The sequence below is a fragment of the Engystomops pustulosus genome, chromosome 8 (genome assembly GCF_040894005.1).
Source record: "Engystomops pustulosus chromosome 8, aEngPut4.maternal, whole genome shotgun sequence".
In the NCBI taxonomy this organism is placed as follows: Eukaryota; Metazoa; Chordata; class Amphibia; order Anura; family Leptodactylidae; genus Engystomops; species Engystomops pustulosus.
In genome coordinates this window covers 36924612-36934711 of record NC_092418.1, presented here as the reverse complement: position 1 = coordinate 36934711, position 10100 = coordinate 36924612, and the positions used below count along the sequence as shown (strand labels likewise).

Here is a 10100-nt window from a genome sequence, read left to right as displayed (position 1 = left end):
AGCGATTCGCCCAGATTAGAACTTCTCAGTATTCACATGTAAATGAGACCATTGCTGTTTACGTTGAATTCCGTAGATTCGGCTGAAGTTTAGTGTGCGATAGATTCATGGGCAAACTGAGGACAATGACTTCCCGTTATGAGAACTTTATTATGTAATGGAGTATATTATTAGGGAAATTAACTCTTTGTTCCCCACAAATGTATATAGATCACTGTAAAGTGATTCTACTTTAATTTAGTTAATAAAATAGCTTTTTTCTACATTCCAATAGTTGGGTTGTACTGTACTTTTGCTATATTCGCACATATTCAAATGGACTGTTTGCTAGCCTAATGGTGGGATCATAGGGGTTGACCCCTATGATCCCAGCACTTGTCCTTCTCTAATCTTGATGCGCCCAGATCTCCTAGTAAAAAATGACTTATAATTAGCAGGCCGGAGCGCAAGGATGAGATGTCCGGTGCTATGGGCTGCTAATTATGCAATCCCCGCCTGCGTGATGTCATCTCCCTCTCCTACATGGGAGAGAGAGGCATATATCATGCAAGAGCATGGGAGAGGGAGGTGTGCATGATTAGCAGCCCGGAGCGCCGGAGATCTTATCCCCAAAATTGTGTACACCAGGACTGATAGAGACAGGTTGGAATTATATCTGGGAAATGCAGTGTTTTTGTTAATAACAGTGAATTAGAGAATGTGTTATATTGTTATCCTGAGTATATTTAAGAATCTTGTCTTCATGGGAATCCCCATTTAAAATAATTAGGTCAGACTTGAGGTCATCTATGAAGGACAATCTGATCGTGGTCTATACGGTTTCTAAGAACAAATTCATAGACTCGCTAAACAAATATTATTCAGTACGTTTTTGTTAAAAACCTTTCTTTTTCATGTAATGTTTTGCATAATTACAATTTATTAAAGTTATCATTGGAAGGTTGTATTCCAATAAATATTTTTTATGTACTACCTAAATAACTTGGTTATTGTTTCATACTGGTGAAAAAAAGCATTATTACTAGTGTAAATTTATCACATGCATTATGTGTGAGTCGGTGTTTGGGAAATTGAGGAGTCGGAGGTTTTAACTTACTGACTCCACAGCCGTGGAACCTTCTCTATCATGACTCTTAACAAGGGAAAAGGAGTCTTTGAAAAGAAAAATCCAGGAGAAGTTCTGGCCGAGTAGTGGAAAGGGTATGGGACCAGTCTGGTATGTACTGCCTATATAATCTTTACACTATTGGAGAAGAAGAGCTGTGTCTTTGGGATTGTGATGTCAAGGGATATGTATAAATTTTTTTATACAATATGATGTATATTGTATAAATTTGATGTGATATTGTATACATTTTTTTCATGGAAAACTGGAGTCCTTAAAGCGCTGCCTGGGATTGGACAGGAGGAGGGCAATGAACACTGACCTCAGTCCTTGCCTCCAGTCTTCACACTGTATTACATAATTCTACACTCACAACCGATCTTTTCTGTAAATAAAACAGGAGTCAATGAATTTTTATTTCAAATTTCATGTATTTCTGATATTAGTAAATAATAGGCACATAAAACATTACATCAGTGTTATATGTACAAGCACCTACATCCTTTAAAGATGTATTTTTGTCAATGAATATATGTTTAGGTTTTATGACTTATTATATATACAAATCCCCAGTTCCCTTAATGTGTTACTCCTCCACATCAAATGTGATCCTTATTACGGAAGACCCAAAAGCGACCTTTCCCAAAATCTGACCCAGGGTGATGTGTAGAAAAACTAACTGCAATAATACTGAAAATTATATTAAAAATCATATAAGAATAACACAAAATATTAAATGGGGCATTATTGCTACTAAATGAGGCATTTACAGAGAGACCATATATAAAACATATGTGATTTGCTTGGGGCTGGATCTGAGAGGGACAAGCATGACATGGACATGGTTTGTTTGTTGTCAGGGGAATATTTCAGGGCAATTTAGGACATCAGATCATCCACTTAGCCTTATGGATTGCTGCTTTGGTTTTTTAAATCGCCCCATATGAGAAATACCTATATTCGCCCCATATGTACCTATATTCACTACTCATGCACTCGGCACATGCGCAGAAGTTCTTTGAAGACAAAGTAGTCCACCCAGGTTTCAGAGATTATGAAGTAGTCCACCCAGACATCAGTGATCAGAGCTGAGCTATACTTCTTTGGCTTCAATAAAGCTCATCAGACTCCACTCTAGGTAAGTATAACTTCGTCTACATTGATGGTAGACTGCTGTAACTTACCTGCTAATAGTGTAATCTAGGGGATGGAAATGTTTTTATCCTGGCCTTATTGAAATACAGACTTTAAAAATGTCCCACCCGTGTGTCGTTCTGAGACTTTCCTTGCGTACCCCACTGCACTGCAGCCAAACTGTGCACAGAACCCGCATGAGATTTACAGAACCCAGCTACAAGGCGCGGGCATAAATTACAAGCCACTGGCGGTGCTCAGGAGAGAACCTCCAGCTCATTTGCATATATATCAGTAATGCTAGCATCGTGAGACTGAGTAAAAAATAATTCCATCCCCTAGAATATACAAGAACCAGGTAAGTTACAGCAGTCTACTGTCGGTATATCTGATGGTAGATGTCCGCTAAGCCTAGTCTATGGAGTAACACACAACAGTTTTGTGGCAAATCATGTAGGACACGACGTAACCACATGTTGGTTGCGACAGCTGGATCTGTAAGAGGCAGGACATGATGAACCAATGTATGATTTTTTTCAGTGACTTTACGTCAGTGTAATGGGTCGAGGTATTGGAACACTTTTTCAGCATGTTTCTATAGTGTCTGGTAATCCCTACCGATTTCAAGTAAAATCTAGAAAGCAATGACAGTGTTTTGCTGTATATACAGTATATTACCTTTCATACATTGTACTGTACATACACTGGAGATTTATCAAACCGCTCCACCACTATATACAAATGTCTATTCCTTTTACGTGACGTTGAAGATCGACGTACACGATGCTAATTCCAGATGACATTCCCCTAGTATCGTTTAGAGAGAACATTTGTGGATGATACGAAATGTCTTCTATAAAACCACAATGATGGAGGCATATGGCCAGGGATGTATCGCAACAGTCTAACAATGTCAAGGCTACATACAACATGACTTTGCTGAACCGAAACTTTGAAATGGGCCTTAAAGTGATTATCTGGAACTCCAAAATGTATGGTCTATCCTTAGGAGTTGGACCTCCCCCAATCTCGTACTAATGGCTGGTCCTGTCACTCCATTAAACATCTCCAAAATAGTCCACTGCAGAGTTTTGTGTTCTCTTCAGTCAGGTGATCAGAAGAACTGGGGCACTAGGAGTTAGGTTCCCTCACCGCACCCTTAAGGATAGATCACTTCTATCAAAACCATCTTATAGTTTCTGCAAGGTCAAGAGAAAGACCTAAGAATCCTCGTGGCATTATATTCAGATTCTACAGACCAAACTCAGCTTTCTTACTCTGCAGCCATCTTTTACATTCATAGGGGATGAAAGTGTTACTTATGTGTCTCCATGGTAAAAGACAACATAGTGACCTAAGATCTGCAGATTAAACTTTCATTAATGAATAGCACAAGTCTATATAAGAGACTTTTAAAGGGAACCTGTCACCAGGAGTTTCATTGTTAGCCAATGACAGGTTCCAATAGCATCTGCAATGCTAAAAAGGCGACGGAAATACAGTTTACAACACATTTTTTTAATTAGTAATAAAAAGTTTACTTGTAAAATTCTAACTTCCTATTAAAGGCATTTCTATCATATTATTCCCAGAGTATCATCATCCATACTGTACTCCACTCTAATGAGTTATTCTCCTGCCTGTGCCTCTATGCTGCAGAACTTCTTCCATTATACCCACAGGACATGCTGGGAGTTGTAGTTGTACAACAGTCCCTGTTTACTGCTTTGTATAGTTACACCACAAGTGACATACTTACAGCACAGATATTGATACTAGGGAATAAGTGTCAGTAAGCTGCATATAAGTCACCCCAAGGCACATTTACCATCCTTATAACAGCATTATCTACAGGGGCGGATGTGTCACTTCTGTAGCCCTAAGTATAGCTGCGTCCGGATGTCCCACCAATGCACAGCCCAGCTTGGAATGGGAGCAGAGAGTCTTTAGTTTCCTGCTACTCAATGTAATTTGTATTGGCATCCTGCAGGCGCTGATACAATAGAAGCACGTGGGGATAATGGATGTCGAGATCTCCTTTCTCCCTAGTTCTTGAATATGCTGGGTCAATGTTGGCTACATCTCACCACTGGGTTGCCTTATGGGTAAATCCGCCCCCGATTTCCTGTAGCCATGGTCTGAACAGTGAGGTCATATATGGCTTCTAATGGCCATGTACCACGACAGCTCAGAGGCAGTATATCCACTATGTGAGTAGCTTACATCTTTCCTTGGGTGTTTTTTGTAGTAGTAGTAAACCCATTACAGCATTTTACTTTATAAAGTGAGTCCAATGTGTAGCATCTATCAATCAGAAAGTGAGGGGCAGCCATTAAAAGTCTTGTGCTTTCTGAGACATTGGGGGAGATTTGTCAGAAGTGTCTGAGGTACACTTTGTCAGAAGTGTCTGTTTCAGATCTCAGCTATCATTTTATAAACAGCTATGGGAGAATGAAAGCTGAGTTCTGATTGGTTGCCATGAGCAACTAGAAGAGTATTACCTCAGACACTTCTGGTAAATTGTTTAATGCTTAATTTGCCCTATGGTGGCACACTGAGGATACTGAACACTCCCTGTAAGACGGCCCTATGATTAATTACTGACTGAAGGAGATCCATCCTGTAAGCAGCCTATTATTAATGGGGCTTTATAAGGAAATAGGATCTAGTCTCCTATAGTGAGGTCTAATGTTAATTGCTTTGTCGTCATGGACACCATTGGAAGTGGCCGAATCCATTGAGTTACTAGCTTGCACTTCTGCAGGATACATTCTTAGTGTATGTAGCACAATCACAACCAAAAATTTTGTAACAAATAAAAACAGACAGACATTAAAGGGGTTCTCCCATAACTAAAATAGGCCATTGATGTAAAATCCAACCTACAGCCGATCAGAAAGATAAGTTCCTGTGTCTACATAAAGAACAGAGATTGCAGAACTGTGCTTAAAAGTGGGGATCCCATAGGCTAGACCTCCCTAGATGAAATGTAGTATTAGAGCGTCTCTGATCCCCTTTAAGGCTACATTCAGACTTTTCTTTTTCTGCTCCGTTGCAAGGATGCATCAGGCGGATTCCCAACGTGTCCACACAATGGAGGGCCAAGATGTATCCCCCTGCAGGCTCATACAGTGTTATGTGTCGTCCCTCCTGAACGTGGAAGAAGGGGGGAACATCAGCAAGTGACTGGATGCTGCTGCTGCTCAGGGTGGTCCTGTACTTATATGGGCAGTAACATCACTGGCGACCTCCCTAAGCACATGCTCAGCATAGGCCAGGGGATGGATGCATTACAATGCATCCACGCCTCCGCTGAGCGTATATGTCACTCTGCTGGAGAGAAAAACTATGTGTACATGTCTATAGATACAGCATAGACAGAATTTTCATATTATTTTACATTTGATCATTTAATGCTTTATAGTTAAACATCTTTACCTCTTTTGGTGGCAGGGAGGTCAGCTGACTGCGCCCATCAGATACCTGCTTAGATTAATGTAATAACCATATGGCTGATTTCTATCTAGTTGTGATACGTTTAACAATCAGTACCGAAAACCAGAATTTTTCATTGCTTCATGGCATTGACACCCAAGAAATTGACCCATAATTCCTTTTTTTTTCTCCTTTTATATGCTTCGGCTCCAGGTGAGCTCTAGAAAACCATTATCTCCGTACAGTATAGCACAACATGGTTGTAGCATCAAACATGGCACTTATCACGGTGCTGGTGACAGGCATTGTTGTGGTCTGATGGACAGACATACTGTATAACACTGGTCACTGGAAAGAGACCACCACCAGGTTGGTGCACCCCCACCATGATGTGAAGAATGAAAAACCGAGAAACTGATTATACTTAGCATGCTCCAGGTGACCCTGTGATGTTAGTCAATAATGTGCAAGATAAAGTAAAGCCTCCAAGTAATGGTCATTGTACGAGCAGTAAAGCGTCTCATGATATATTCCAGGTGAAGACTTCATTCATGGCGATGGCCCATTACTGGAAAACAGTTCAGTCCTTATCTGCCCATCTCATCATAGGCCCTCACATGGAGTAACATAATCAGAGGTCCCCACTTTGAGGTTCAGGGTTCCGGGACTCTCTCTGGTGACTCCGAGATAACTTTGGAAATCGTGAAGCCACTTTGGATCGACTGTTTTTTCCACCTTGTTCTCCATTGCCTTGAGCGTCGCTGAAAAAAAAAAATCGAATAAGGCACATTAGATAGATAATAGATAGAAATTACTCACAAAATGACTGCAGCAACGTAAGAATATACTCCAGCGTTAGCGTTATTGACCTTGGAGCGCGCTATTCACAGCAATTATCCTGACAATACGACTGTCAGCGCCATACACATGTAACATAACAAGGCTGATGTAATAGGCAGGCAGACCTCTCTACAGTAAATGGCCTGGCTGTTACACAGAGGACTGCACAGAAATTCCTGCTTCACCCCAAAATGTTGTGCCACAGCCAACCAACCAGTCACATTCATAAGGCACCATATTTGATGTGGCATCTGCTTCTTTGATTTGCTGTTATAAAATATATATATAATATTTATTATTGGGATGATGTATTGGAAGAAATGATGAAACTTTATTAAGTTATTCTTTATACACCAGAACCATTTAATTGGGTTTATGGGGAATAAGGTAAATACCTAGAACAAAGTAACAAAAAAGCTATAAAAAGGCTCTTACTATATGATAGAATTGTTTTAGAATGTGAATGAGAAAGCTTTACATTATCATCTGCACTTCTCACTTATAAAATGTTGTTGAAAGTTCAGTTACACTTTCTGAAAACATACTAAGCAAGACTGAGTAGCCGAGCCTGATTTATTTATTTTTTTTGGGGGGAGGGGGGTCTTCACTGCTTTTGATACATATAGAAACATAAGGATCATCAGGGGATGTAGAGACTGGATGAGACATGCAGAAGTGGAGTCTTCCTGGAACTGTAAATGTCAAGGACCCTGTATGACTGTCATTTCTATCTAGTATGGCCTCATTCAGATGGTTATGAGAAATAAGTATTGTACATTGGCCACATTCATGAGACCTTGTGCCTGCCCAGACAGGATCCCAGGCATAGCATACAGCCGGGAGAAGTAGGGAGGGGAAATTCCCCTCGGCCAATCATAGCCATGGCTAGTAGTTAGGGGTGTTCATTTGCCGGATTAGCTGTTCGCCCGCCACTCCGGCAAACATTCGGGTCAGGTGGTCGAACGCCAAAATCAAGTCCGCTCATCTCTAGTTGTAGGTTAAAGAAGACCTTTTCCCAACTCCAAGTCTCTGCTTACTTTAACATCTACCACTCAACTTAGTCTACGTTTTCTCTCTAACCCCCTTATTTTTCCCAATTAAGTCATGTGATTATATTCAGATCTTTACAGTCAGATGGGTGGAGCTAAATATGTTTTCCAGCCCAGAACCACCCAAGTGACATATCAACACATTAAATAAGCTTTGCTAATCAGTCTCTCTACTAGGCTGGAGTAGACGACCCGGCTCCACCTGACAAACTACATTGCAGGAACCTTTTTCAAAGAGATGTATATCAGGGAATACAATATGATATATACAGGCGGTCCCCTACTTAAGAACAACCGACATACAGACGATCCCTAGTTACAAACGGTATTTACTGTACTTTAGCCCTAGGCTACAATAAACAGCTATTACAGTTTTTAAAGGTTTATGTAATGAAGCTTTATTGTTAATCCTGGTCCAACATTTTTAAAATCTAATTATCACAGAGACCAAAAAAAATTTGGCTTGGGTATAAAATATACAGTTCGGACTTGCATACAAATTCAACTTAAGAACAAACCTACAGAACCTATTGTGTACGTAACCCGGGGACTGCCTGTATATGCATAGCAATAGGCATTTAAAATGTGTTTTTTTTAAAGATTTGGATAAGAGAGGGTTAAATGGCGTTGTCTGAAGTAGCTTCCAGTGCAGTCCATGCTGGGGACGGGTATGAGAGATCTGCAATGATGCTCTAGTTAGCGGCCGCCTAATTAAGGAGGTTTTGTTAAATGATGAAGTACATTAGCCATACGTCCCTGCTGGGCACTTTTAGCTTGTTCTCATTCTTGGTATAGATCTGCTGGAAAAATAGATTGTCATTCATTACAGCAAAATATCAAGAAAATGCTCTAGACAATGGATCTGGGGGCAGGCAAATAAGATCAACCTGCATATACCAGCCATTCCTACAATATCCTATGTCATGCATGTTATATGCAGTGCAGCTGATGGGTGGTGATAGAAGTGTAAGGCTGCATCTGCCATAATGCAAGCTCAATAACAATATAGTGATATCAGATCTTTATAATAGTGCATTGTTATCAAGAACAGAATACATACACCCTTATAGCATGTGTGTGGCTATTTAAAACCCATATTGTCCACTTTTGGAACACTTGACATACCTTTCAGCAGTGTGTGTTTGGTGAACGTTCACAAACTAGTACATTGACAGTAGCCTTGTAGGGGTTATCTACACACAATTTTGGTCATGGCTAGAGATGAGCGAGTATACTCATCTTATGCTCATTCGAGTATTAGAGTACTCGGAAGGGCTCGTTGCTCGGACGAGTATTTCCCCTGCTTGAGATCGAGCATTTAATTAGGAAAAGACAGTGAAGAACAGTGAAGAATACAATTAAAACAGCGAACACAGTGAACACAGGATTATTTAAGTGAAGAACACAGTGAAGAACAGATATGTTCCGAACATCTGCTCACTTAGCCGAAGACAGGAGCACCAATGCTGGATCAGGATCGGAGCGGGGCTGGTGCGGGCATGGAGGATCGGAGCCGGCATGGAGGATCGGAGCGGGGCTGGTACGGGCATGGAGGATCGGAGCGGGGGCTCAAGTGGAGACTGGAGCGGAGCGGGCTGAAGCAGGACCAACAGCACAGAAAGAACACAGTGAAGAACACATTGCAGATGTTCCGAACATCTGCTAACTTATCGGAAGACGCGCGCCGAACAGTGTTCTTCACAATAGTATATGAAGAACATTATGTGTGAAGAACACATTGCAGATGTATGGAAACATCTGCAATGTGTTCTTCACACACGCGTGTTTTCGGATAAGACACAGATCTGGCCAAGGTTAAAAAAAAAATTCTGTATCATTCAAGGTTCCGAAGAGCACAGTGGCCTTCAAAATACATAAACAGAAGAAGCCAGACCCGGAATCTTTAGGTGTTTTTTCTGGGTAGTTCAGAATGTCAGCAGAATGTTATTCCCCAGGTATTCTTAGGATTTGCATGGATTCGGTTGCAGGATTTTTACGTAGCACGCATAAATGCCATATACTAAGGGGACACCTTAGAATTAGGGGTCTGCTGGGGTTATCCTGAGGAAAAAAAAAAAAAAACTGAAAATGAGTGTTGCACTCCCAATGCAGAGGGAAGCTAGAACCCCATGAGACGAGATATGCACCAGGGGATACAGGTCAGAGTGGTTGTCCATGATCAATGGTTCTGTGCACCGCTGGGATGTCAGCTCAGTATAGTGACACAAGGCTCATCCTTGGAAATCTGGCAAATGCACGGAGCGTTTATTTCAAACCAAACTTATTTGTGGGCAACCTGCCTAACACCGGGGTAGATACATACTTTATACCCACCCCTTATTTGCCGTAACAGTGAATGCATGTATATTTTTCGGGATACATACATGTCATTAGCCTGACATAATAAAAATCTCTATATCTTGTATATCTCTCCAAGACTGATGGAAATTACATCCTGCCACCGCAGCTATCACCTATGTGAAAGTGTCTACCCCCCCCAGCTATATGGACGTTAATAACGCTGCATCCCCATGGAC

At 41.0% G+C, this 10100-nt stretch overlaps 1 protein-coding gene across 3 annotated transcripts in view; it reads right to left on the bottom strand.

Moving 5' to 3' along the window:
• Nucleotides 1-1537: 1537 nt before the first annotated feature.
• Nucleotides 1538-10100, bottom strand: part of SNX29 (sorting nexin 29) — a 353067-nt gene continuing 344504 nt past the window's right edge. For all 3 annotated transcript variants that reach the window (XM_072120679.1, XM_072120678.1, XM_072120680.1), the window contains one exon: nucleotides 1538-6435. In XM_072120679.1, coding sequence (XP_071976780.1) covers nucleotides 6306-6435 — 130 coding nt within the window. In that variant the 3' untranslated portion in view covers nucleotides 1538-6305. The remainder of the gene's footprint in view (nucleotides 6436-10100) is intronic.